We start from the raw sequence: 27,045 nt of genomic DNA, 5'->3' as shown, positions 1-27,045 counted from the left end.
CCAAAGCACACAGTAATGTAAGGCTACAAAACCTAGCTAGAACCATTACTAAGCTGTCGGGTGGGGGTGGAAGACCAGTTGCATTTTGAAACTTTCTTTTTAAAGCAATAAGTAGAAGAACACAATTTTCGCAGAAGAGACATGTGCCAGTGTAGAGCAGCGCTGATTATCCGCCTTCTCTTGAAGGCACGACAAATCCTGTTCCTACGGATCCTGCATGTGCTCAATGTAAGAATTATTGCTGACATGGTTACAGGCAAACGTCCAGCAGATAGATGTCTCAGGCCTGAAAAACTAGGCCATGCACTAAGGATACTTGCAAGACCATGAGAAGTAAGGAATTTTCTACCCACTCTTAGGCTGTTCAGTGGATTCAGAGCTGCTCCATGATTATTACAGAAGACTCAGGCCTGGAGAAGTCCCGTCGCGCGCGCGCGTGCGTGTGTGTGTGTGTGTGTGTGTGTGTGTGAGGAGCTGCTGGATGCACATGGCCAGAGGTTCAGCACCCCTGCACCTGACCGTGGGAGGTGGCAGGTCTCAGTAGAGTCTAGGCTTGCTAGATTCCGGGGAGGTAGATACAAGATCCTTGAGTCCCATTCCACTTTTCTGTACATATAAGCACTGTACCAGTTCTGACGCTTTCAGGGCCCTTGGTAACCAGGGAAAGATTTGGTGTAAGATTTGTCTGCAAAACATGCACGCCTATGGGCATTGAAAAACATCCTGTGAGTCAGCAGATGGGTTTGCCAAGGTCCTGGTCCCTTGTGGATAGAAATGTATAATCTCCAGAAAAAAATAAAAGGTACTTTAAGCAATTAAGTAAAAAATGTGCTTAACAGTCGCATATTGACTAACTCGGCAGTTTTTGAAAAGGCTCCTCTTCCATTCAAGAAAGAAAACAATAGGTAGTTCAGCAATTTTTTTCTCATTTGGGAATTAAAAAAAGCTGAGAGTTAAAGAAGATGGAATATAATTTCATGACCAATCTGAAGTTATTTAGGACCCTGGAGAATTAAATGTTATGAAGGCTGCAATAGCCGAGGCCCAGCAATACGCAGCTTCAAGGGGTAAGAAAGTAAGCATTTGTACCGGCCTAGTGGTTAGTCAAGTGAAAGTCAAGAAAACCCCGTTCTACTCCTGGCTTTGCCTCAGTCTCCCTCTGACCTTGGGTAAACCACGTAGGTGCCTACTCAGCCATTTCCTTAAACATGGGCTTAATTTGAAGAATATGAGAGTAGTCTTGTGGGGTACAGTTGGGATATTGATTTGCTTAATTGTTGAGCACATGCTCTGGTATTTTGAACCAGAATTTTCCAACTTGGTTCTTAAAGTCATCATCCTAGATGCATATTTGCACATCAAACTCCAATTCCAGTCAAACGCTTAAACAACTCACGGGCATGTCTACATGTTGACGTATGGTGACGTTGTTACTACCACGATCGGTTTAGTGATGCCGGGGGAAACATCTCCAACCATCCTGTTCAGCAGCTATTAATAAGTCTGTCGTCCCTGTGTTTGTCTAGTCCCTTTTTGAACCTGGCCGTGCTCTCTGCCTCTAAAAGTGAAATTGGCTCCTGTCAAAAACTAAAACCAAAAATGAAACCAAGCCAAGTGGAATACTGTCAAAGCAGAGGGAAAGGCATAATATCAGTGGGGAAGATTAACGTGACTTTTCAGCTTATTTCCTCCCAAATAGAGTCATTTTAACACGGGGAAGGAGCTCCGTTTATTAAAAATCTGATTTCCAGCTTTCCAGTGCCTCTTCTGGTATGTCTCCATGACAATGCCTGACAGCGTATCTTGTAATATTAACGTTTAAGTTCTTTTAACATTTCCACAGAAGCCACTAGCATCCTAGAGCTTAAATCATAGCAGTAGAGTAATTCTTTAAGAAAGCTGACATTTCTCAGCAGGTTTTGAAGAGAATAGACTCAAGCGGCTACGTACACAATCAGCTGAAACATGGCTTGCTTTCTTTTTTACCAGGTTACCTCAGAGGGACAGTTAATGTTATCTCAGGAGTCTCTAGCCCGTGGGTGCTATGTTACTGTGTATTCACATAGGGATTTAGAAAGGTTTCCACAGACCTTCACGTGCTGAAGCTGTATGTATGCTGTAATGTGATTTTTAAACTATACAAAACTGTACTGCTTTTAAACTGCAAACTTAGGGTGCCTATACACATGCATCAAAGCTGCTCCAACGTGCTGTAATTACAGTGCATCAGAGCAGACTCAATTAATTACAGCGCTCCAGCGGACTCCAGCATCACGTGTATCAGCGTCCCTGCGCTGAAAAATGGCGGCGGGGGCTCGTTCGATGAGCTTTAGTTAAAGTGCACCTGCTGCCATTTTTTCAGCATGGGGTTGCTAATGCATGTGACACTCCGGGCAGCTCCAAGAGCCGCTCTAATTAAAGCTTCTCCCCCCCCGCAACTCCTGAAGCATATGTATAATCGCTCTTATGCACAAGCCCTGGATAGCTAGTGAGTAATTTTAAGAAATCTAATTAGGGAAATCATTAGCAACACGTAGGGGGTGCACCCCCTGGAAAAAGCACTGCCAACACTGCTGGCGGTGCCTGTGGGTGGTTGCCGCTTGCCACCCCCCCCCAACACCACCAGTGGCATCTGTGGGCGGTCCGTGATCACCACTGGACGCTGCTGACGCTTCCGGCAGCGTCTGTGGGTGGTCGGCACTCACCATCCCCCACCACTGACAGTGCTGTGGCTGCCTGCCAGAGGTCACTGCTCGCTGCCGCCATGCTCCTGCCAGCGCCTGCGCCACCACCGCCTGCAGGAGCTCGCTGTGCCCCCCCAGCCGCTGAGGGCACGTGGCGCTCATGAGGGAAACAATGATCTTCAGAGGCCTGAAAGGATGGGACAGGGTGACCCAGCCCACCTCAGAAAGCTCAGGCTCCTGCGGCTGCATCTGGGCTCTCAAAGAAACCTCTGGCTTCTTCCACAAGAAACAAGGTTCTGCCTCCGTGCAGCTGTCTCTGCTGTGTAGGAAATCAGTGACTGGTCATCGCCATCATCAGCCCAACCCTTTTTCCAGACCAAACTCTGTATGGTGATTTTGGGAGCAGAAGTTTGTGATCACACACGAATTATTTGCAAATATGAATAATTCTTGTGACACTTCAGTCACAGAGCAGCATGGATTTGGTAGCTACGTGTTGGCACGGGAGAGAGCATTTTCCTCCATTCCCACACAGTGAATCATCTCCAGCCAGCTCGTGGTGATGGATGATGGCAGGCTATGGTGGGAGCCGTGTGGCACCTCTGTTGAAGCCTGAATTAGCTGAAGGTGGCCCGATGGAGTGCTGTTGAGGTACAGATCTGAAAGGGCTTTCTCAAAAACCAGCCAAGCCAAACATGCTCCAAACTTTCTTACCTGTGCAGTTTGCAAAACAGTTGTTGACATTATTCCATGAAAGGTGCAGACTGCACTGCTATAAAGGACCTTAGAAACACTATCCAAATCCTTCAGTGTAGCAGTATGTGAACTTCTTTAGAAGTCATTTCTTAGCCCTTGCAGATACATGTAACATGCGGAACCGGTCTCATTCTCTGTACCAGGCCTAGTTGCAAATCGGTCCTGCACCATGCCTTGTATGGTTCTGTGGCACTTCCCATACCAGCACATCACAAAATGCCCTGACCATAAAAGCTCAATTTTGCTCAGCAAACGCGGGTGTGAAATGCAAGAATTAAGTTTTGATATGCATGAGTCACGCCAAATCAACATCCCAAGTCCTTGCTGGAGTTTCCAGATCTAGGGCAAAATGCTCTTCTCTGATCTCCACAGCGGTTCTTGAGTGAGCTATTCTGTCGTGGTGATGCGTGCAGCAGCTTGGCGGGTGCCAAAGGGATGGCGTGCTTGAAAGGAGAGACAGGGCACCAGGCCACATTGTAACCTGCCACCACATCAGGAAGGGGCAGTAACGACGAAATCGCAGATCAAGGTGAAGCCCCGTCCTGAACGGACTGTACGTATTTCTGAGAGAAACCTGAAGGGTCTATCTCTCGAGCAACAGTTGTGCAGCTTATCATGCCAGTAAAATATTCCTGGATTGGCTTGAGCATGTTTTGTGGACTTGAGGGTAGGATTTTGCCTGGATGAGTCATGGTTACTAAACGCGTCTCCTCTGTAAATCAGTTTGAAGCAGTGTTTTGGAATAGCCAGCAGGCCTGCTTTCCACCTCACCCAAGGGCAGCAGCTCCAGCAAACACTCGAGCCCTAAATGGTGCAGAGCTGTGGCGGTTTTAAAATCAGTATGATTTTTTTTTTTTAACAGGGGAGCCCAGTGTAACTCCTTCCAGGCTGGAGTGACACTCTGCATCTGCACCTGCCTCATGTGAGTTAAAATCCTGGCAGCAGCATTTTGCACATGCTGGAGCCTCTGTAGCGATTTTTTTTTTCTTTTCAGGAAGCCTATAAAATTGCTACCGAATGTGTCTTGGCAGCAAAGGTAACGGACGGAAAGTGCACAAGGGTGCCGCTCCACACTGTTCGAGTTCCACTCATTCCAAACTGGCTTCCCTTCCAACAGGTGCTGCATAAGGAAGCCCCACTCATCACGGACATAGGGCTGGCACCACTCACGTCTGTGGTCTTGCTTTGAAACAGTCGATTATGGGATTCTGTGACAAGTGACAATGTGACGGGGAGGCTGAAAGTGCTGTCTGCTGGCTTCTGTTTTCAAAGCTTTGGTTGTTTTCTTTAGATCCATCATTACAAAATCCATGAGCACTGCGTACAGATGCTTTTCTCTGTTTTGGAACATGGATTATTAAAAACAACTTGTCCCTTTGGGGTTGAGGTCTTGGCATGTTTGCAGAGGCCTGGGGTTCAATTAAAGAAGGAAATTAAAATAAGTTATAATAGGTACGTAGATTTTACTGACAGGATGTTCACAGGGGGCCAAGAGACTGTGCAAAAGCATCCTGAGGATGAAGCACTTGTGCTTTGATGGCTGTGCATCCTTCAGTGGTCGGGGTTTGGGGGTGCTTTGGGCTGTGCAGAAGCTCATGGCACAGCTGGCCCTGCATGGCAGGTCTCCAAAATCCAGGTCACCCGTAGCACTCTACAGCATGCCTCAACCTGTACTCCCAGTGTAGGATTGTGGAGGAGTTCCCAAGAAAGTTTTTTAATTATCAGAGCACCCTCTCTCCTCACTTCTGAATTCTTCCACAGATGAGTGAGCGGAGGGAGCTATAGAGAAGCATCAGCCTTGAGTACAGCACTGAGTTGTATGTGTGTATGTAGGTAGGTAGCACTATGCACAGCGTGGATGCCTTCTCCAGCAATGACGCTGCAGCCCCACGAGTCTGTTCACATTGGTTATCTCAAGTAGATGGATCATTTGCTGGGAAGCTCACGTTACCCAAATGAGCATTCGTGCAGCTTGCAAGAAAATGTCAGTAGGTCGTAGCTTGTCCTGATTAATATGTTGCGTACCGCGGTGTGGCGTGTTGTTGAAATGGGACATGGGTTCCGGTGAGCTCTGACTCTGTTCTCAGTTGTGTCTAATTAAAGGAAAGTTTATCTTGGACCATGTCGTGGTAACCGGAGAGCAACGTTTATAGTCCATTTCCATCCTCCCGGAGTCCGGTTTCCAGCGTCTGTTGATGTCGTGTATTAGCAGGGAGACTCCTATTTTAGTGGTGACATCCAGGCAGAACAGACTGACCTGAATGAGCTAACAGGTTACATTTCTGCAAAGCTGGAGCCAGGAGGCTGGTGAGGTGCAGGGTTTTATAGGTGAGGATGTATATTTTTCAGATCTTCAGGGCTCGCCGTTGGGCTGGGCTGCCACCTCGGAGAACTGGATTTGTTCCCCACGTTGTCCTAGTATGAGAGTCCCATATAGTCCTGTGCAACAGCCTTTCTCTTGGTGGCTTTTGAGCTGCTTTCTTAGGTTTGAAAGACTAAAAAGAAGTCCTTAATGGTGAGTAGGTAGAAGAGAGAGGCGGCCAGTTGTGGGGAGGGATTGAGTTTGCAGGTATGTTGCAAGCCATGTGATGCAAGGCTCCATTCCTCTGAAAACAGCATTAGACCAACCCGGGTGTTACTCAGAAGAAAAAATTGTGCAAGCAGCAGCCAAGCTTTCCTAGCGATTGACTCCTGGGGTTGATGAGAAATGCCTTCTGTCCATCTTGAACGGCTTGTGCCTGCTCGTGGGGCTCAGTACAGTGGTCTTTGGCCTCCAAGACCGCCAGCTCCATGGTAGCAACAGCACAGTTCAACGGGGCTTTCCGGGTGCAGTCCCTTTGGGAATTTATCCGGGCTCCCGAGGTGGGATAAGGCAGCAGCAATCCAAAATCAGTGTGGCTGGCAGGAGTGCCTTCAGCCTGTCTTTGTGCCAGGCTGCTTAAATAAGAAACTGTGAGGATTTGTCTAACGGCAGGTATATTTTTTGCCCAGTCCCAGCAGCGGTTTGACGTTAGCTGTCCTTGCTTAAGGGGCTTCATCATCCCAGCCTCTGATCCTGCATGACCCTCTCTACATTTTATAGCCAGCCTCCTCTTGCTCCTTAAATGCCAGTCCACTTCCCAGGATTTCCTTCTCAATCCTGCTTCTCTCGTTTACCTGAAGTATTTCTGCCTCTCCTTCCCACCCACAAGTCCATCTGCCTTTTTGTTTCCAAAAGCCCCAGGCCCCCAAAGCTTTGTAACTTTCCCTGTTTTACTATTATTATAATGAAAAGCTTTTATAACCGCAGTATTACTTTTAAGTGCTCTTCACTAGGAGTGTTGGTATTAAAAACGTGTTCTCACTTGCAGTGAATTGTCATGTGTCTAAGTGAGGTTAAGCCTTGGCAAAAAACCAAACCAAACCCATTCTTCCCCCCACATAACAGTCCCACACCTTAAAACTCAGTCACTTCAATGCTTTGGAGAACATGTGTGATCCCTCCTGTCACTGCAGCCCCCCTTCTTCATGTCCTAGATTTCCTTCATGGTCCTTTCCTTTTTCATCTTTCTCCTCTATTTTGTCTTAGGTGTGTCCCTCCCTCTGACTTAGCTTCTCTTTTTCCACAATTGTGTGTATGTTCTTGCCTGTGCTAGTTCTCTGGGGATTGTAGATGACATTCATTATTATTAATTGTATTATTTTCTAACTCCCAAAGATGTGCTAGGCACACCATAAGAAACACAGATCTGTGCTCTGCAGAGTTTACTGTTTAAGTTGGGCCTATATGTGTGCGACTTGCAGATGTCTGCAGTCTCCAGATGCTTAATACAGTGGAGCCCACTGACATCTCCCTCCTGACTGCAGTGGAAACGACCTGATTTTGATCGTAGGGCCAGAGCCTGAGACAGAATTTCCATTGAACAAACTTAAACGTCTAGTCCAGAGAAATACAGTGAAGCCATTGTAAATGATTGTTTAATGATTCTGTTCAACTGAGAATTGTTTGGTTCATTGAAAGTGCAATGGGAAAATGGGCCTGATGAGAATAGATCTGCTCAAGAAATATGTTTTCTCTGCAATGAAATAAGGTGTATTTCATGAATCAGCAGAATCCTCTGAAATACCAGAGTAATAGGCTTGTATAAAGGACAATGTTTTGGTATAAGAAGGTAACATCTCATGTTTCTCCTGTACCATCCCTTTTTATTAACATATTATCTGCTAACCTGACAGCTGACCCTTCAAAGGCAGCCAGGACAGCCCACAGCACATATAAACTCCTCCTAGCTAGATTCCTGACACTAATATTAGCCTGCAGAATTGAACCCAGGCTCGTAGCAGTAGTACTACGGCAAATTAAATTCAGACTCTCTGCCGCCTGCACATCAGCTCCCAAACTGTATTGGCTCATGTATCAGTGTGGTGAAGAACAGGAATGGTGTGAAGTGAGCAGATAGAGCATCCACCACTGGTGCGATCAGTGGTGGGCATACCACCACTTGTATGTGTTTGTATCATGGAGTCAAGGGAGGGGGAGAGATGGTGTCTGGAATAATTTTTGTCTGAAGCAACGAGCTCTCATGGCCTGACTGATATTTCATCTGGTGCATTCTCCTGCTGAAACCTGAACTGCATTTCCACGCTACAAAAGGCCGCTAGCATATCATGATCTAATTCCAGGAGCGCTGTAAGCACCTAAGCAAGAGAACTTGAGCTAGAGAAGGAAGATGATGGAACCGAGTGTGGTGGTGTGGAAGAGGGAGGAGGGAGAATGGAAAAGTTATTTTTAACTGTCTTCTTGTTTAACCCCCTGGCTATTTTTATATTTTCTAACTGAAATCTCATCTTGGTACAGTGTATAAATCCCCTGAATACGAATCTCTTGGATTTGACCTGACCGTAGAAAGATTAGTTTCCATTGGATACCCTCATGAGCTGCTCAATTTTGTCTATGATCCTGCATTCCCTACCAGGTAAATGACTAAAAGATACTGACCCAGTCTGCTTGAGGCTTTGAATATTTGTTCTGAAAGATCATAAACATGAAAGGTTGAGTGTTCAGAGGGCACCTTTTAGGCCTGCAGTTGGGCACAGAACTCAGGTGAGTAAATGAATGATTTTCACTGACTGACCTGCCTCGTACAGGGTTTTGCACACACGTACAGACATGACGACAGAGAGTGAAAGTGCGGGGAAGGAGGCTGGCTGAGAATGTGGTCCAAAATAACCATGGAGAGCAGGAAGAGTGAAGGGACACAGCTGGGTGAACACTCACTCAAAGCCTAGGTTTGAGGGACAATGGATTTTTCCAGAACGTGAACCTGCTCAAATTTTTCATACAGTATTACTTAGTTTTTAAACAAAGTGTTTCTCCATGTGGGCTTTGCACCAGCTCACCTGGAGAAACCCAGAAAGTGGGAACTGGCTGGAAACCTAAATGAAGGTGGGATCAGTCTAGTTGCATTGTCCAACTGAATGCAGCACAGAAGGTGCCTGCAGAATAATTCAGTGCTTTAATTCTTATGCTTCTCCCCGTTCCGTAGTAGCAGAGGGATGGGAGTTCGTTTGACACGGAGCAGGTCCTTTAAGGTTGTTCCCACTTGGGCCTTGGCTGGGTTTCACTTTTCTGATTCCCATGGAGGCTTCTCGGCAGAAATCTCAGCAGCGGCACCATTGCTATTGACCGCCTGGTTTTGCACCCGCCACATCCCTCCTTCCCTCGTCCCCTCCTGGTTGGCACTGAGCTGCATCTTCCTGTATCCTAACAACAGTGACCTTTAATGAACCTGCCAGGACAATTCCAGTGAGCATATTCAGTGAATTCACTGTCTTCATCCTGGGGAGGGGAAAGCAGGGATGCTTGTGCAAGGCAGCATTTTTCTCCCAAGCCCAGTGACCAGATAAACAAGAGCAAATGTTGTGCATCTTTGCCAGCGTACATGTTTTGCCCCTCAAATTGACAGCAGTGAACTGCCCGCCGTTCTGCTGCTGTCGCGTGCCACACCTGACTCTCCTAGATGGTGCCAGAGACGAGCAGGGTGAAGAGATCCCTCCAACGTGGTGTGCGTTCCACTGCAGCCCAGCTGAGTTCTCTGTGAACTGCTGATGCAGGTGTGAGTGCCAAACGCATCGAAAGCTGCATGACTTCCTGGGGGAAGGCATAGCTAAGCTTTCTGCTGAGTAAAATGATCCTGTTCTGAAATCTAGAGAGGGCAGATCAGTTATCTCTTTACACTGGCCATGCATTTTTGTTCCCAGAAGCCAGACAAAAGGTGCATTAGAAACCTGTCCGCACAATCGCATCCCCTGTGTTGGTTTTGGCTTTGGACAGGACCCGCTAGACTTGGTTCCACCCAAGCAAATGGTTTCAGAGCTGATGTTCAGAGGTCTGCTGTTAGCGTGGGGTGTTTGGCCAGTGCTGTGTTTTGGATTTCACTCTTTAATTGCTTTTTGACAGGGGCCTGGTGTTTGACACCCTGTACGGAAACCTGTTGAAAGTCGATGCCTACGGGAACCTCCTGGTGTGCGCACATGGGTTTAACTTCATGCGAGGGTAAGTGCTGGCACCCGATAGCTTATTTCTGGTTTAATATGTGCATTTTGGTGGATTCAGCTGACATCTACGAAATGTCAGGTGTCCTTAATGTAGAGACATTTCATAGTCTGTCGGGAAAAAAGTCAGTACAGTTGCCAGAGATCCATGTTTTGTAGACTGTTGAAATTGGATAAGGAGGTGTGGTGGAGGTTTCCAAAATAATGCGTGAGGCCTTTTACCTGGGCTGGCGTAGGTTTAGTTTCCTGCCATCAGTTAAAATAGGGCAATTGTGTCAGCACTCTCTGGAGCAGGCAGAAGTCTGCATCACATGATGCACTTCATCTTAGCTTGAGAAAGGTCAAGGACTTAAACTAGCATAGGAACTACATTTTCAGAGCTTGCCTTTTCAAAGGGTGATAAAGCAGTGTGGAAAAGGCCAGTGTGATTTTCTGCAGCCCCCTTTGTCTGTTAGCATTTTCTTACCTGCATGAGTGGAAAGTCTAAGAAGAAAAGAGGGAGCAACAGCACTAGGAACAAAATGCGTCTGAGTAAATCCTTGGAGGTGTTTAAGACCCAGGTAGACAAAGCCTTGGCTGGGATGATGTAGTCGGGGCTGTGAGCAGGGGGTTGGACGAGTTGTGACTTCCTGAGGTCCCTTCCAGCCCTCTTTGTCTGTGATTCTGTGTAATAGGAAGCAGAAACTTTGGAAGATGAACAGCACTGAAAACTCCCAGACAATAAATAGGTGATGTTTCCATGGACTCCGGGGAATGGGACAGGAGTAAACATGCCCACAATCTGGCCCTGCTGCATAATGAACAAAGTGTATTTAATGAACTTTTTAAACATTGCCACTCTGCCTTTTAATGATGAGAGCCTCATTATAACCTCCAACAGAATAGCTCTTGTCTCTAGAGATAAAAACTACATGTGGAAGCTCAGAAAAGCATGAAAATGGGAGGGGGTGTTGACTCAGTCTGAGATGAAACAATCAGTGCAAGTGCAGTGGATTTGAACACAGTTGTCCGCTCTGGGGTTAAGCTGTTCTCATTTCCTCTTCCAACCTTGTTCATTTTATGTACTAAGTATTGATGCTGGTACCTGTAGCTCTGCCAGAGCCAGTGTGGTTATGGGAGTGTGAAGTGAATCCTATTCTTACTAGTTCATCACCAACACAGTGGTAACTTCCCCTCAGCATGGTAAAAGTAGACATTGCCAAAGGCTTGATGGACTCTTGAGTGAGATGACCTTTTCTGAAGAACTGGAGAGCATCACATGGCCTCACTCATTTTCTTCCTTTGCTGCTTTATTTGCTTTCAGGCCAGAAACTCGGGAGCATTACCCAAACAAGTTCATTCAGAGAGACGACACGGAGCGGTTCCACATTCTGAACACACTGTTCAATCTACCAGGTGAGTCCTAGTCAGGGGGCAGAAGGCCAGATCCTGCAGTAGTGGGAGTTTTGCCAGTGATTTGCTTGGCAGCATGATCATAGAATCACAGACAGTGAGGGTGTGAAGGGAACTCAGGAGGTCACATCCAGTCCAACCCCCTGCTCCAAGCAGGGGCAGCCCCAATTACATCATCCCAAGCAGGGCCTTGTCCACCTGGGTCTTAAACACCTCCAAGGATGGAGACTCCACCACTTCTCTGGGGAGCCTGGTTCAGTGCTTCACCACCCTCCTAGTGAGAAAGTTCTTTCTAATATCCAACCTCAACTTCCCTTGCTGCAGCCTGAGCCCATTGCTCCTTGTCCTGCCATCTGCCCCCACTGAGGACAGCCCAGCTCCATCCTCTTTGCAGCCCCCCGGCAGGGAGGTGAAGGCTGCTATTGAATCCCCCTCGGACTTCTCTTCTCCAGACTAAATCAGCCCAGTTCCCTCAGCCTCACCTCACCAGTCCTGTCCCCCAGCCCCACAACCATTTTCATCACCCTCCACAGGACTCTCTCCAACGTGTCCACATCCTTTCTGCAGTAGGGGGCCGCACAACTGAACACAGGACTCCAGATGTGGCCTCCCCAGTGCTGAACAGAGGGAAGAATCACTGCCCTCCATCTGCTAGCAATGCTCCTACCGATGCAGCCCAGGATGCCGGTAGCCTTCTTGGCACAAGGGCACACTGCTGGGTTCTGTTCAGCTTCTTGTCCCCTGTCACCCCAGGTCCTTTTCTGCAGAGCTGCTGCCCAGCCCGTCACCCCCAGCCTGCCCCGGTGCAGGGATTGCTCCGTCCTAACTGCATGACTTTGCACTTGTCTTCGTTGAACCTTATGAGATTTTGCCACTCATGATGACACCTGTTAATGCTTTTTGGATTTAGTTACATGAACATCTCTTTTTCCAGCTGTGCACCCCAGGATTATTTTAACTGTTGGTTTCATCCTTGGATTAATTCTGTTTTGTTTCTTTGCAGAGACCTACCTGTTGGCTTGCCTAATAGATTTCTTTACTAATTGTGACAGGTATACGAGGTATGTATGCTCTCGGAGTTCATACAGCTAACAGTTTTTAATAACATCTGCATTTGTAAAATATCAAATACAATGGAGCAGCTCTGTCAAGTTCTGAACTAATCTCTGTTAGGGCCAAGAGCAGTCTATCGACTGCCTTCAGCAGACATAAGATCAAGCCTTTTTAACTGTTTATGTTTGGTGAAGTCAGTGCTGAAGAGAAAGCCAAATTAAAATCTCAAGTCACTGGCAGTGTGTCTTTTCCTTCGTGCTGTGCACCTGTGTACTGTATGGGTTGCTCCAGCTCTGCTAAGTATAGAGGGAGGGACTGGTTAGTTTGTACTTCGCCACCATCCTTGGTGTCTCTGTTAAGACTCCAACAATAATGCCAAATCTGTTGTCTTGATGACATGGACACTTGTTATCTGAGACCATGTCACTGTAGGCACCAAGCCTACCCACCAGCTCTGCCATGTCCATTTTCAAAGCCTGTTAGCTGAGGCTGTATTTGAACGGACAAGAGTTCTGTGCCCAGAGCCAGTTTGATTTCGGTTTTCATGAGTTAAAAACCTCACTTGGTCAAAAGTGAAATACCTACCATGGGTTTGACACAGTGAGAGGTTTCCTTGAAGCGTTGAAGTCTTGCTTGAATAATTTTCAAGAACCCATTTTCCAAACTTGTACAAGAATTCTGGATTTTCTGTTTCCAGACAGTATTTTGAAGTGTTTCCCTACATTGTGTATGCACACAGGCACTTCCTTCCCTGGGCTTTCTCCTGAGTGTTGTTGCATTGGCAGCATGCTCGATTTAGAAGAGTAATATTGAAACGCATGGCTTTTTCTTTTATGTTTGTGAGAGGGGGTTATGTGCATGGGCTTTCAGACAGGTCTAAGTTTAGAAAATGGAGTTTGCTTTTTGAGACTCCAAATCTAGCTAAGGTTGCACTGACAACTTGTGGGACACAATTTTCCAGTCATTCAACCTGTGAGGTTTCACTAAGATTGAATGCATGCAGTTTGCTCAGGGACACTAGGATTGCCATTCTGGATCTGGCCAGTGGCCCATAGACACAGCCTGTAACCTGTTGTGGTTAATTATGGTATCATTTACCTATAGGAGAAGTTGCTTCCTAATCTGTCTAAATTAATGGCTAGCTCATGCCCCAAAGCATTGGGTTTTCGAGCCCCAGTAAATAATTCCTTTTGAAGGCTGCTAATTAAATTCTTGGCCTCAGTGATATCTGGCGGTGGTGACGTGAGCTGCGTAGTGACGGGTGTGTTTGAAAGACAGATGTATTTCCTTTTTCAGGGTTAAATGTGTTGATTTCCATTTCCACGCAATATCTCCTTCTTCTGGTGTTGTGAAAGCACATACATAGCAGCAACCACTCTGTCTTTGGCTTTTCATAAATCTCTATACCCTCCATTTTCATTCATTGCTTGAATGACCTGTGTAACCCCAGCGTTTCAGCCTCAAAGAAATCGTTCCACATTTCTAGTTATTTTCCAGTATTCTGGTAAGATTGAGAGGGACAGAGTAAAATCCCAGGTGCAAGGACCTGAAGCACCAGTACTGCTCTGTGGCCCAGTGGGAGCATGCATCCTAACGGGCTAAATGAGAACCGTGTTCAGGTAGCAAACATGTCTCGTGCTGCTGAATATGCCAGGCAGGCTGCATGGGCTGCTGCTGGCAGCATTTGTCCTGTATGGAGACAATAGGAAGCAGTTACCACCAGCCAGAAACACAAGCCTGTGAACTGTTTGGTCTCTCGGGGTTCCCTCCTTAGTCACATAGGTCCTGTGACCCATGCACACGTCTTCTGGCTGCTGGTCTCCTTGTGACACGGCTGATCTCTGTTCTGTCTCCCCATAGCTGTGAAACAGGGTTTAAAGATGGCGACCTCTTTATGTCCTTCCGGAGCATGTTCCAGGATGTCCGAGATGCTGTGGACTGGGTTCATTACAAGGTGATTGGCACTCCTTAGCTGTGCACTGAACCAGACCCTTGATATGGAAGTGATCGGTGTGAGCCTGTCCCTGGAAAGGAAAGCTGCCTTGCCATCTAGCGAGCAAACACTAAACTGCAGATACTTATGCAGAAGGCTCCCTCCCTTTTGATTCCTGATCCCTGTCTGCTGTGCACAGACATCACTGTCCTCACCTACATTTAACTAGTGTCACCCCACATGCTCCTCAGCCATGTGTGCATTTAATATGTTACATAGATGGTACAGACCAAGGGTGCTCAGCATTTTGGTCCCACAGGCCAGATGAGGGGCATTGGACTGGATCCAAACCCACGCAGCAGGATCGAGTCCCGGGGCCCCACGCCACCTGCCTGCTGGGATTGGGGGCCACACCACCCCTGCCTGGTCCCGCGTGTGAAGACCTGGCTCTGAGGGCCCTGTACCACCCCCGACCGGCCTCCCGTGCAGGGCTACAGGCCAGATGACATGATGTCAGAAGGTAGATATGTAGCCCATGGGCTGGGGCTTGAGCACCCCTGGCTCAGACTTTGAATTTTTGCAACATTGGGTTGATTGTAAATGGACTCCAGAATATTAACAGCTTTGTGTGGTCCGCAAGCCGTTTGTACCAGCTGAAGAAGCTGATAAGCTGGCTCCTCTGCTTGCTGCAGAGCACACACAGGCACACAGACGTAACACTAGCTGGGTTTTGTGATATTCAACATCCATGAATATGCCAGCCAAAGGTCCCTTTAGCGTCCCTTCTTGAGAGAAATCCCCTTGGGAGCATGGGTCACTTTGTGGGATTTGATCGCATTTTATGCTTTAGGGAAGCATCTAATTTCTGCAAGATGCTTTTCTTTTCATGGCACTTTTGCACAATTGACCAGGCGGATTATGTGCTGGCCTTTTGCCCTTTAATGATGTGTCGGGGACAGCTGGTCTGGCCTCTTATTAGTACGGTGCATCCCCTTTCTCTTCTGCTTTGATTACATTCCTTCCTGAAAGGACCACAGTGCTGTTACAGTGAAATATTCCCCTGTACGTAAGCTCATCCCACCATAGCAAGGGGCTGGATGGCTCGGAGAACTTCCCTAGCCTCTTGCCCTTTGACTCCCTGGTTCAGATTCAGCACCAAGTTGTCCCTTTGCAGGATTTTGGCAGGATGGGCCTTGAAGTTTCCTTCCTCACCTGGGTTCTGTTGTTTCCATTTCAGGGCTCCCTCAAGGAAAAGACGCTCGAGAATCTGGAGAAGTATGTGGTGAAAGATGTAAGTGTGGGGTTCACTTACGGTGCCACATGATGTGCTCTCATGAGAATATAGGCAGGAAATGGAGGGGAAAGATAAACCTGTTGATTGGTATTGCTGAGGAAGAAGATGGGTATCACTGTGGTTTCTCTTGGAGTAAGCAGAGGTCAGACTCAGTCTTCGTCTCAGTTCAGCAGTCCACGCACTGTTGCTGCAAACAGCTCTTGAGCAGACTGTAAAAGCCAGAGGAGGATCGTGGGAAAGCAGGGTTGGAAGAGACCTCAATTGGGCATCTAGTTCAGCCCCCTGCTCAAAATGCCTGGATCATCGCTGACTAAACCCTCCCAGATGTATCTCATGACAGAAGTGACGGTGCAGCGAGGCCCTGGTGGGGACGGGGACTCTTGTTACCCAACCAGTCACTCTACGATGGAGCTCTGCAAGCCACAGCTCCAGAGGAGAAGTAGGACAGCTGTGTTGTGCCAAGGCCCTGTCCCCCCAGTTGCATGCTCAGTGCAGTGGCTGGCCTGGGGAAGCTGAGACTGCAGCCTCCCTCCCGCAGCGCAGTTGCCATTGTCTATGGCACGGGCCAGCAGCAAGCAGCATTCTGGAGCTAGGCCTATGCCCTATGAACCTCTAGGACATCATTCGTTTTCAACTGCTGATATCAGCTAGTTGGTGCATGGCCCAGGCCTGCTGTGGGGAGCCAGGCCTCTGCCCCTACCTGCAGACTGCTTTAGATCATGATCAGTCCTTCTTACAGTGGCTGAGTTGGGATTTGCAATGGCTCCAGGCTGCAGCAGTCTGTAATTCTGAGGTCTGGTTTATCCCCTTCCCTAATCTGGGGTTGAAGCACTCAAACTTGGCCTACTCAGGGGCCCATTTTGGTACGTGCTCTGCCCAGACTCCAGGGACCTGGTCCACATCCTCACAGGGGAGCACAGGGTCCTGCTGGCTCCTGTGGGCTGGTTTGACTGGTTCTCAGCAGATTCTCTCCCACTGGCTGTGCTCCTGAGGGGGGGCTGCAGGCAAGGAGGGTTTATTGTAACGTGTGTGTGTGTGCTGATCACCGTGCTCTGGTTCTCCTGACATCCCCGTCTCCCCCATGTGACATTGCAGGCAAAGCTGCCTTTGCTGCTGAGCCGCATGAACGAAGTCGGGAAGGTGTTTCTCGCCACCAACAGTGACTACAAATACACAGACGTAAGTGCAGCTGGAGCTCAGTGTGGCAGGGCTGGGGTGTGCTGGGGAGCTCAGCGTGACTCTGTTCTGAGTGTGCCCTGGGCATGCCCTAGCGTGGCGGAGAGCCCTTTAATGGTTAAAGCAGAGGACCAGGCCTGTAACTCTCTCGGGCTTTGTCCCTGGCGCTGCCACTGGGTCACTGAGGGCCAGTCAGTCACCTCTGTTCCTCTGCAGGTGAACAACTCTTGGTAAATGCAGGGTGTTGTTGGTTTTATACCCCCAAGCCCTCTGAAATGCATATATTTAGGGACCTACCAAAATCATGGTTTTGCAGATTTCATGAAAAACAGTGTTGTCCACAATTGCTGCAGCCACTGGGAATTTTGGCATTGACCAGCACTTCCCACAACATTAACCAAAGGAAAAGAAAAAGGCAGTAGACACGTAGGCCGAGGGAAGGCGCCCTCTGCAAATCAGCGGCAAGGGGTGGGGCAAAAAAAGCCCAGTAGTGATGTAGACTGAGTGAAGGTGCCCTCCACCAATCACCAGGGCCCCACCACTAATCAGCTGCTGCGAAATTCCCCTGAAATCAGCTCTGCGCACTGCGAGCAGGCCGTGAAAAACCCTTTGTATTGCCGCAACGTCGGTAGGTCCCTACATGTATTTCCATAACACGATTGTTCTGAGGTGCTTGTAGCAATAGGCCGTCCTGAACCGTGGACTGAGTTAAGCTTCAATATCTTTTGAACAATCCATGCCAGGGGGTAGCAATGAATGCTTCCTCTTGTCAGAGAGAACCTGGGAATTATGACTTCCCAGTGGAATGAGGCAGCTTTCATAGCCCTAGTACATGTGCGAAGCCACAATGTTATTGTGCACAGGAAAATGATGAAAGATCTTTTAAAGGTCTATAAAATATATCCAAAGTATGTGCAGATTCCCATGGCAAGTCTGTTCTTTGACTGTAAAAAATGGCCGTGTTAACACCAACGGATGCAAAAACTATTCACTCGTTCATTGCGTCTCCAAATCTAATGCTGAAAACTACTATCAGCAAATTGCAGAAATAAGAAAAGTCTGGAGCCTGGAAAGGCGAAGGCTGGGACATTTGCTCTTATGAACTACATGACTAGGTGGCTCTTTAAATCTAGTAAACATTTTTTAATTTCTTTCAGAAAATTATGACTTACCTGTTTGATTTTCCACATGGACCAAAGGTATGCGAGTGCGGGGGGGCAGACTTGGTAGCGAGTCATGTGCTTGCTTTGTTCAGTGTAGCAGGACAGGACTCTCATCCTTGTTCGTGCACTGTACGGGATTGGCAGGTTCAAACAAACTTGCTGTTCAGCTCCTTAGGTCCTTGCCTGGGGTCAAGAGCAAACAGGATCCGGCCTCCAGGAGGATGCTGTCAGCTGTTTCAGAGAGGCGAGCTGTATTAATAGCACCACAATCTAATAACACTGGGTTTTTGCAGCCAGTTTTGTATGGATCTTGACATGATTTTAGGTTACTGAGGCATCCTCCAGGAGAGGGAAGGAAAGAGGGGGCTTGGGGTCAGACTCTGATCACACCGGGGAGACCCCACTGACTTCAGGCATGTCAGTCCTGATTAGGCTGGAGTAAGTGGAGTCAGATTTTGGCCCTGAAACTTTTTAGTTAAATAAATTACCAGAGTTTGCTCCCTGTTTTGCCTGCTCAACACGTTCATACTGATTATTTCATCCGCCGCGCAGTGTGTAGCTCGGATGCCATTTCACACATTCACTTACTGTTATGGGCCTGTCAGCAGCGCGCCTGAGCATACGTCACCCGTGAAAATCAGTCTGTTAACTTAAACTCTCCAGAAGACATGGAGCAAGCGGTCCCCATCTCTGCTCCAGTAGCCCCTCCCCAGTTGTGCTCCGTAGTTAGAAGAGGGTTGGACTCAAGAGACCCTCTGCACCGTACTGTGAAGTCGATGAACCCCACAGGGGCTGATTTGTGCAATCGGGACCCTTTACCCAAAACCTAGGCACTGTCAACAAAACATTGCATCGAAAAGTGGTCACAAGTGCTTGTGCCTCTGAGCCATGGTTTGATAAGGGGCAGTTGTTACGTGGCAGCTTCCCACGGCCTTTGAGAGAGCTTATGAGGTCAAGCGCTGAAATCACGAGAATCTAATGAGCGGGAATCTATTCCACTTGTCCTCCCTCCCCAAGGGGTGGCTGCATTTCTGCAGTGAGGGCCGTGATTCCCGAACGCTTCACTGCCCTCAGACCCTGGGAGTGAAAGGGGCAGTCGGTGCCACCGCTCGTGTTGTCAGTGAGAAGCAGAGGCTGAATCCAGCTCATGGTTTCCATGTGTCTCCCTTTCGCAGCCTGGGAATGCTCACCGACCGTGGCAGTCCTACTTTGACCTCATCCTGGTGGATGCGCGGAAGCCCATCTTTTTTGGGGAGGGCACGGTATTGCGGCAAGTGGACACGGTAAGTCCAGGAGTGGCTAAGGCTTGTACATCACGAGAATGGAAGCTTCTCACCTGGTTTCTTCAGGCACCCCATTTTCCAGCCTGGGCTCAGCACTAAAATTCACCAGAGGCCAGGCTGGGCTCTGTGCTACATGGTGCCCGTCACCACTGACAGCGCGATGTGGTGGTAACAGGCAGAACTGAGCCTGTGTGTTGAGGAAAGAGAAACACATGCTGAGGACAGGCTGGTGAAAGCTGCCCCTGGCCCCCTAGAAGGGCAGATGTAGGACAGAGAAGCCATTTAAGGCCAACAAGTGATTCCCCCCTGTTCTGCACAGGTTACCGGCAAGCTGAAGATCGGGACATACACTGGCCCCTTGCAGCACGGCATCGTCTACTCGGGAGGTAAAGCAGGACTGGCCCGTTTTATAGAATCATAGAAAATGGGGGTGTGAAGGGACCTCGGGGGTCACATGTAGTCCAACCCCTGCTCAAAGCAGGACCAGCTCCAACTACATCATCCCAGCCACGTGTGTGGAGCCTGAGCAGAGATCCAGCTCCCCTGCCTGTGGTCATAACCTGGCAGCCTCAGTTCAGACTCTGAGAGACACGGGAGTGCACCACTTGCCTGCACAGGTGCCTTTCTCGCACCGCGTGGCCTCCCGCAGTCAGGGCAGTGGCTTATGTGATGTGACCGCCGGCAGATGCCCCTAATGGAGACACGTGATGCCTGGCAGAGCTGTGCCTTTCTGGCGCTGGTTGTGCCACGTCACAGCTGTGCCAGGGGAGGCCATGCCCATCGGAGCAACACTGTGCTGCTGCAGTGCACTGATCTTTTGCCTAGTGGAGACGCTGCCTTCAATGGCACCTGCTCATTCAGTTCAGGGGAAGGCAGGGACCAGCTCTGCCCACCCAAACACTGACCAAGGCTCGGTCCCTGTAGTGCTGGCAGGCCCTTGAGCTGGGACCTGTGTTGTGGGACAGCAGCTCTGGGACTTAAGAGGCTGTTCGCTGCAGCTTGGATGTGCTGCCCTGGAGCAGGGTTGCAGGGGGAGACACTCTCCCCAACCTGGCCCTGCTTTCTGGCCTGACAAGGGAGTGCCCTGGACAAAGATGGCTCCTGGGGGCCAGCGCTTGTCTGCCAGCAGTTGCCTTGGTTATCTGCAAGCAAGGCTTGTGCTCTGATGCTGTAGCGAGAGGCACATGTCTGAGCCAGGAGCACCAGGGACAAGGGGAATCTCAATCACAATTGCCGGCCCATCCTGTTTTCCTTCCCTCTCAGGTTCCTCCGACACAATCTGTGACCTGCTGGGCGCCAAGGGCAAAGACATTCTGTACATCGGAGACCACATCTTTGGAGACATACTCAAGTCCAAGAAGCGGCAGGGCTGGAGGACCTTCCTAGTGATCCCAGAGCTGGCCCAGGAGCTGCACGTCTGGACTGACAAGAGCGGTAAGATGCTTTTGCCCTGGCACATGCAGTGCTCAGACAGGCTCTGACCTACCCTAGAGAGACCCCAGGGCTCGAGGACCTGCATTGCTTCAGAGCCACGTGCTTCTCTCCCAAGGCGCCCCAGCCTTGTTGCTGACTAGCTCAGGGCATCTCTGCAGCGGTGCCCACGGCTCACTGGGACTCTTGAGCGGCTGCTGCTGGATAGGAAAGCAGCTCCTGACACAGCAGCATCCCCTCTGCAGATCAGGCCTGTTCAGCACAAACGAGGGCTGCCCTCTCCCTCCGATCACTGCTCTCTTCCCCACCTCACCATCTCAGCTGCCCCAGCCCTCTTCTGGCACTGAAGGGGCCCTGCTGCCGTGTCTCTGGGGCGAGGGGCGTGCGGCAGTAGCCAGGAGGGTCAGATTTACTGCACACAGCTGTCCTGAAGGGCTGCGAGGCACCTGTGGTGCTCAGCAGCAGGGAGGGAGAGGGTGGGAGAGCAGTGGGGTTGCAAGTGCTCAGAGGCAGGCGGGGGGAAGAACAAGATGGAAGCAGGTACCGCTGGGCTGTGCCAACAACCCGTTCTCCCAGGGCCTGGCTTCTGGGGACAAGGGTCATGGGATGCAAGGGGCGTGCACTGCAGCTGTGTCCTCACATGCCGCTCCCCCCAGTCCTCACAGCAGCAGATTCCAGCCTCTTCCCTTTGCTTCCTGCTCCTTCGGGGCTGCTTAGAGGACAGGAGCCTTGCCTAGGCTCAGCCCTATGGGCCTGGCCCTGCTGCTATTGCACCATCCGTGACATTACCTGGGCAGAGGCTCCTGGTGCGTGCCCCCAGCCAAAGGGAGCGAGCCCAGAGGGCAAACCCAGGGCCCAGCTAGGACCGGGCAGAGCAGCTGTCAGTCCCATCCTGGGGGGGCAGTGGGGTGAGTAGGAGCTGATGCTTTGGCTCCCGGCGATTCTAGGCTTCACTGGCTAACCTGGTTTTTGGCTATTTTCTTCTCTGGGATCCTCCAGCCCTTTTCGAAGAGCTGCAGAGCCTGGACATCTTCCTGGCAGAGTTGTACAAGTGAGTGTGCAAGCCCTCATCCCCCAGCCCTTCCCCCCATACAGGCCCCGAAGGCCGGGCTGGGCAAGCCCTCCAGGACACAAGGGGAAGCCAGGCAGAGCGCGGCTGTGGCTTGCTCAGCCGTGCAGTGAGCCTGGGGTTGGCCCCTGGCATCTGTTCTCCCAGTTCTGTGCACGGACCACAGGACCATCCTGCTCTGATCTCTGAACAAGATCCCTGCAGAGCCCCCGCCCCAGCTGCCCCCCGCGCGGCAGGCCTTTCAGACCTTTCTGTTTGCTCTTTCTCTGGTAACCAGGCACTTGGACAGCAGCAGCAATGAGCGCCCGGACATCAGCTCCATCCAGAGACGCATCAAGGTATCAGTTGCAAAACACCTTCCCCCCACCACAGGATCCCTAGGGCTTTCCTGCGGGGACCCAGCTCTGGAGCAGGGCACCAAAAAGTGGGCAGTGCTTTGCAGCCCCGTGCAGGCTGTTGGCCAGGAACCCAACAGGCTCTGTCGTGAAGTTTGTCCCTGGGTATTGGGCTAGTACATCTCTTATGAATCTGGCTTGCTCTAGGCATTGGCCCTGGCTCCAGCCCTGGCAGGGATTCGGTGCCGACTCAGAGGTGCCAGCCAGTGGCTCAGCCTTGCTGCTCCCTGGAGCGTCTGTGGGGAGGAGTCGTCTCTCCCAGTCCAGATCATCAGAGCCCCAGTTAGATGAGAGCTCAGCCCAGTGCAGGGTCACGGGCTCCAGTGCCCAGATGTTAGAGCCCCAGGGGTCTGTGACGTGCTCACTGCTCTGAGACTCCCCCTTGGCAATCCCAGTTCCTGCCCACTCTGCCCCCACGGCTGAGCTTGCGCCTTCCATCTGCCCATTGCTTGCAGAAAGTGACCCACGACATGGACATGTGCTACGGGATGATGGGAAGCCTCTTCCGCAGCGGTTCGCGCCAGACGCTCTTTGCCAGCCAGGTGATGCGTTACGCAGACCTCTACGCGGCGTCTTTCATCAACCTCCTCTACTACCCGTTCAGCTACCTCTTCAGAGCCGCCCATGTGCTGGTGAGTTGTAGCCCATGGAGAAAAAAGCAGCGAGCCTGGCAGGCAAGTGCCTGGTGGGCGGCGCTGGCAGGGACAGGTGCTGGGAAGGCCTCGAGGACATCAGCGCTTGTGTGCAGCGCAGAGCCTGCGCTCCAGTCTCCTGGGGCAGCTCAGGGCTGGAGTTCCCTGTGGAGGTGATGTCACCTTGGGAGCAGATGATACCCCACTGGCCACTCAGGACAGTGTTCACAGCCCCTGCCAGACTGCAGTCGGGGCTGTTGGGTGGGCAGGGGAGGATGCAGGGCAGGAAGATAGTGGTGCAGAGCAAAAGGGATTTTAGGGCCTTGAGACTTGTGTTTAGAGCAGCGCAGAGCTGGGGCTGCGCTACCTTGCAGGGAGGAGACCTAGCCAAGGGCGTCATCTCCATTTTGGGCTGGCATCTGCCCTGTCCTTACGTTATTGGCACAGGCCTGATTTGTCCTGGGTGCCAAGAGCATCCCTGCTGCCCCAGAAGAGGCAGTGCCTGAGAGCAGAGTGAGGCCTGCTGCAGCACATCCTTGCTCCGGGGATTTGCTCCTCCAGCCCAAAGGCCCTTCACGTTTCTCCTGTTACCTCTATAATGCCCCACACCCAGCCTGCTGGCCTGTGTGGGATCAAGTGCGAGCCTGCGTATTTGTCAACGGTTTCCTGCAAGCGCCTGCAGTCCTGAGCAGCTCTGCCTGTGGGACAGCCCCTCCTCTGCCTTGTGTTTGCGCAGATGCCGCACGAGTCGACGGTGGAGCACACGCATGTGGACATCAACGAGAAGGAGTCGCCCATGGCCACCCGCAACCGCACCTCGGTGGACTTCAAGGATTCCGACTACAAGCGGCACCAGCTGACCCGCTCCATCAGCGAGATCAAGCCGCCCAACCTCTTCCCCCAGACCCCACAGGAAATCACACATTGCCATGATGAGGATGATGACGAGGAGGAGGAAGAGGAGGAGGAGGAGGAGGAGTAGGCAGGACAAACGGAAGCATCTCTGAAGACAAAGCGTGACTGTAGCAGGGAGGGGGAGCAGATTCCCATGGTGGGTTCTGGGGCGACAGGGGGGATGCGATCCTTTCGCAGGCGCCTTCAGAAATTGTCCGAACACTCGAGCCAAATTCCTGGTGCCTGCCGGGGACCCGCAGCCCAAGAGTGCAGACGGTTCGGGATGCCGCTGGCCTGTGTCGCCAGCTGCTGCACCCATTACACCCCAGGGCTTCTTAGTCCCCTGGGGCCGCGCCCGTCTGGTTTTCACCCGCGCAGCATCCTGTGAACACTTGGGAGTTGGGGTGGTCGTGGGGGGAGGCCGGGGGCCGGCTGCCATGGGGCCAGTAGCAGACAGAACGGTTTGCAAAGGATCCTGCCCAGCCCCCTCTGCCCTAGCTCCGCACCAGCCAGTCCTAGCCGCCGTCGTGTGCAGGAAAGCTCCCGGGTGTGCACTGCTGCGTGTCCCCGCGGCGCGGGTGTCCCCTGTATGTGGCCCCACGTTCTGCCTTCCTCAGCCACCTCCCGCCTTGGCGCTGCAGCCCTCCCACGCAGACAATGTCGCACATTCTGGGTTTGCTGCATCTTTGTCACCACCTGGTGGCAAAGGCTTGTTCTGTCCGTCCCCGGCACCTTGCAAGTCTCAGCCTGCCAGGCTGCCGTTTCATCAAGAGGGCCGGGCGCCGTCGGTGGCTGCAGCCGCCTCCCTCCAGCACAGAAGCAGGAGCAGTGGAAGGCAGCGAGCAGGCTCAATTCCTGTCTGGGGGCCTCACCTGGTGTCCCCTGAAACGGGTGGTGCTGGCCGGCCCGCAAGGGCCCAGCCAACCCATTTAAACGCTGTTGTCTCCAAGCCATATGGCATGCGCGCAGCCACAGGAACAGCACGACGCAGCAGCCCGCCTGTCCCGGCACCATGTCGCCCTCCAGATGGTGCCAGTCCTCTGGCTGGAGCAGAGCAGAGCACCCGGCTCTACCCCATCAGCCCCTTGTTCCAATCTCGCGAGTGTCTTCAGCCCCGTCCCTTGTAAGGTTCCTTGACAGACAAAGCAGCAGGGCTTGTCCTGCTGCTAGGGCAGGCGCTGAGTCAATAAATGATGTTTCTAGTACGAGCGGGTCCTCGCCTTGTCTGGTTGCCTGGCACCGAGGGAAGGGTCGGGTACAGTAAGTGGGCACTGGGGTACGTCCCTAAGGACAGAGGGTGTCAGCAGGGCAGGCGAAGTTGGGGAGGGGCTGCCCCACCACTGCCAAGCACTTGTGATGGGGCCTGTAGTTGGTAGGAGCTCCCTGCGCAGGAAGGCGGCTCCGATGTGCTCTGGCAATGCGTCCCAGTTGAGTCCGGCATCTTTCTTTCCTGCCTCGTGCGGTCTCTGTTTTGAACGGGTGGTGGGAGGTGAATGCAGCATATCCAGGGCACAGGAGGTGGCGAAGTGTGTTCCCTTCACGGAGCCCCTCGGCAGCCGCGCAAGGTGGGTCTGGGCTGGAGGCCTGGCCTGAGGACGCCTGGCACTGGGGCAGCTCTGCCGCACCCTTTGCGGGGAGCAGGGGAGAGAAGCCAGAGCACAGCAGAGCTCCTGGGCCGGGCGCAGGACCTGCCCTTGAGGAAGGCCAGCAGGAGGGAGGGGGGCAGCCTTGACGGCCCTTGCCCAAGAGGGGGTCCATGCCCGCACGGCACCCTGCCTCCTCCTGGAACAGTCCTCAGCCCATCCCCCCATGCCTCCCTGAGCCCCATCCCACGGCACTAAGGCCCAGTTGCTCCCAATTTGCTGCCCTCAGTCTTCTGAAGAGGCAGACGCTCCCAGCATCCCGGTGCTGGGGCAGGGCACAGCCCCCACGCCCTGCCCTAATGCCACCCCTCCCTGGGCTGCCTGCCAGCTGGACACACACTGCCAGCTCTCTCTCACCATGTGCACACATCTGCACGTACACACACACAGCCCCTCACACCACTATATCAATACAACCCCCCATATCAACGTATACACCCCCCTTTTATATATTTACTAGCAAATTGGCTGTCAAGACTGAGGGGGGGGTGGGGATGGAGCTCTGTGTCCTGCTGTGTGCGGCCCCCCCCCAATCGCTCCGGCTCCAGCCCTGCTCCACCCCCCTCCCAGGCAGATTAACATGTACTGGCACCCTGGGGAAGCGCAACATGGGAGGCCGCCTGCACCACAAGAGCTGGGCTATGGGGGGTGGTGGCAGGGGGATGGAGGGACCCCTTCCCCTTCTGCTGCTGGGGGGCAGGGGGAGGTAATACATGCAGCCTCGGCTCCCTGCTACCTATGGCCAGTCACACACACAGGTGTGCACACAGAGGGGCATCACTCACTCCCTGCACATGGACACATAGACACAAACTTCCTCTCCCTGCCATGAGCAGACACATGCACACAGACATGCACGCAGACGTGCACACTCTGCTCCCTCTCTGCACTTGGACACACAGACAAACACACCCTCCTGCCATGAACACATTCACACAGGCATGCAGACACATACACACAGATACACGCATGCAGAAGGGTGCGTGCTCAACTCACTCTGCACATGGACACAGAGCCAAACACACTTACCCTGCCATGAACACAGATGCAGGCATGCATGCAGACACACATGCAAAGACACGTACACACACACACACACACACACACACACACACACACAACCATGCACTCTACATGCTCTGCACATGGACACAGAGCCAAATACACTCTACCTGCCATGAACACAGACACACACATATGCACAGACACACAAATGTACAGACACGCATGCAGACAGGTGTGCACTCTACGCTGCACATGGACACACAGAGACAAACACACTTTCCCTGCCATGACCACAGATGCATGCATGGACACACTTGCACAAACACAGACACATGGATGCACACACGCATACATAGACACACATGCAGACAAGTGCACGCTCTACATTCGCTGCACGTGGACACAAGCGCCAAATACACTCTAGCTGCCATGAACAGACGCATGCATGCACGCACACAGAAATCCATGCACACAGATACAGACACAGATGCACAGATGTGTGCACAGATGCATGCACACGCAGACACACACCCCTTCCCTTCACAGAACCACCCCCACCCTTCCCTACTCTCCATCACTGAGGCAATCCCCACCCCCTCCCAGCTCCTCCTTGCTTCCTCCAGGGTCATGCTGCACTGACCTGAAGCCCAGCAGTGCCCCTGGATTCCCCCCCACTTCACCCTCGTTCGGGGGGGGGGGGGGGGGGGG

General features: G+C 51.5%; 2 protein-coding genes across 3 annotated transcripts in view; one reads left to right on the top strand and one right to left on the bottom strand.

Annotated features, from left to right (window-relative positions):
* NT5C2 (5'-nucleotidase, cytosolic II) overlaps positions 1 to 24,894 on the top strand; it is a 74,025-nt gene extending 49,131 nt beyond the window's left edge. For both annotated transcript variants that reach the window (XM_019502750.1, XM_019502749.1), the window contains 15 exons: positions 8,278 to 8,395; positions 9,880 to 9,975; positions 11,278 to 11,369; positions 12,370 to 12,427; positions 14,280 to 14,373; positions 15,590 to 15,643; positions 16,742 to 16,825; positions 17,980 to 18,021; positions 19,161 to 19,268; positions 19,588 to 19,654; positions 20,532 to 20,702; positions 21,699 to 21,750; positions 22,046 to 22,106; positions 22,619 to 22,795; positions 23,532 to 24,894. In XM_019502750.1, coding sequence (XP_019358295.1) covers positions 8,278 to 8,395; positions 9,880 to 9,975; positions 11,278 to 11,369; positions 12,370 to 12,427; positions 14,280 to 14,373; positions 15,590 to 15,643; positions 16,742 to 16,825; positions 17,980 to 18,021; positions 19,161 to 19,268; positions 19,588 to 19,654; positions 20,532 to 20,702; positions 21,699 to 21,750; positions 22,046 to 22,106; positions 22,619 to 22,795; positions 23,532 to 23,777 — 1,520 coding nt within the window. In that variant the 3' untranslated portion in view covers positions 23,778 to 24,894. The remainder of the gene's footprint in view (positions 1 to 8,277; positions 8,396 to 9,879; positions 9,976 to 11,277; positions 11,370 to 12,369; positions 12,428 to 14,279; positions 14,374 to 15,589; positions 15,644 to 16,741; positions 16,826 to 17,979; positions 18,022 to 19,160; positions 19,269 to 19,587; positions 19,655 to 20,531; positions 20,703 to 21,698; positions 21,751 to 22,045; positions 22,107 to 22,618; positions 22,796 to 23,531) is intronic.
* A 2,001-nt stretch (positions 24,895 to 26,895) lies between these two features.
* Positions 26,896 to 27,045, bottom strand: part of LOC109287574 (metal transporter CNNM2) — a 100,505-nt gene continuing 100,355 nt past the window's right edge. The window contains exon 10 of the mRNA XM_019502747.1: positions 26,896 to 26,906. The gene's annotated coding sequence lies outside the window, so the exon portion shown is untranslated. The remainder of the gene's footprint in view (positions 26,907 to 27,045) is intronic.

Source organism: Gavialis gangeticus, unplaced genomic scaffold, assembly GCF_001723915.1.
Source record: "Gavialis gangeticus isolate Ggan-Ray unplaced genomic scaffold, GavGan_comp1, whole genome shotgun sequence".
Classification (NCBI taxonomy): domain Eukaryota; kingdom Metazoa; phylum Chordata; order Crocodylia; family Gavialidae; genus Gavialis; species Gavialis gangeticus.
The sequence above is the reverse complement of the archived record's forward strand: the minus strand, read 5'-3'. Positions and strand labels throughout refer to the sequence as shown.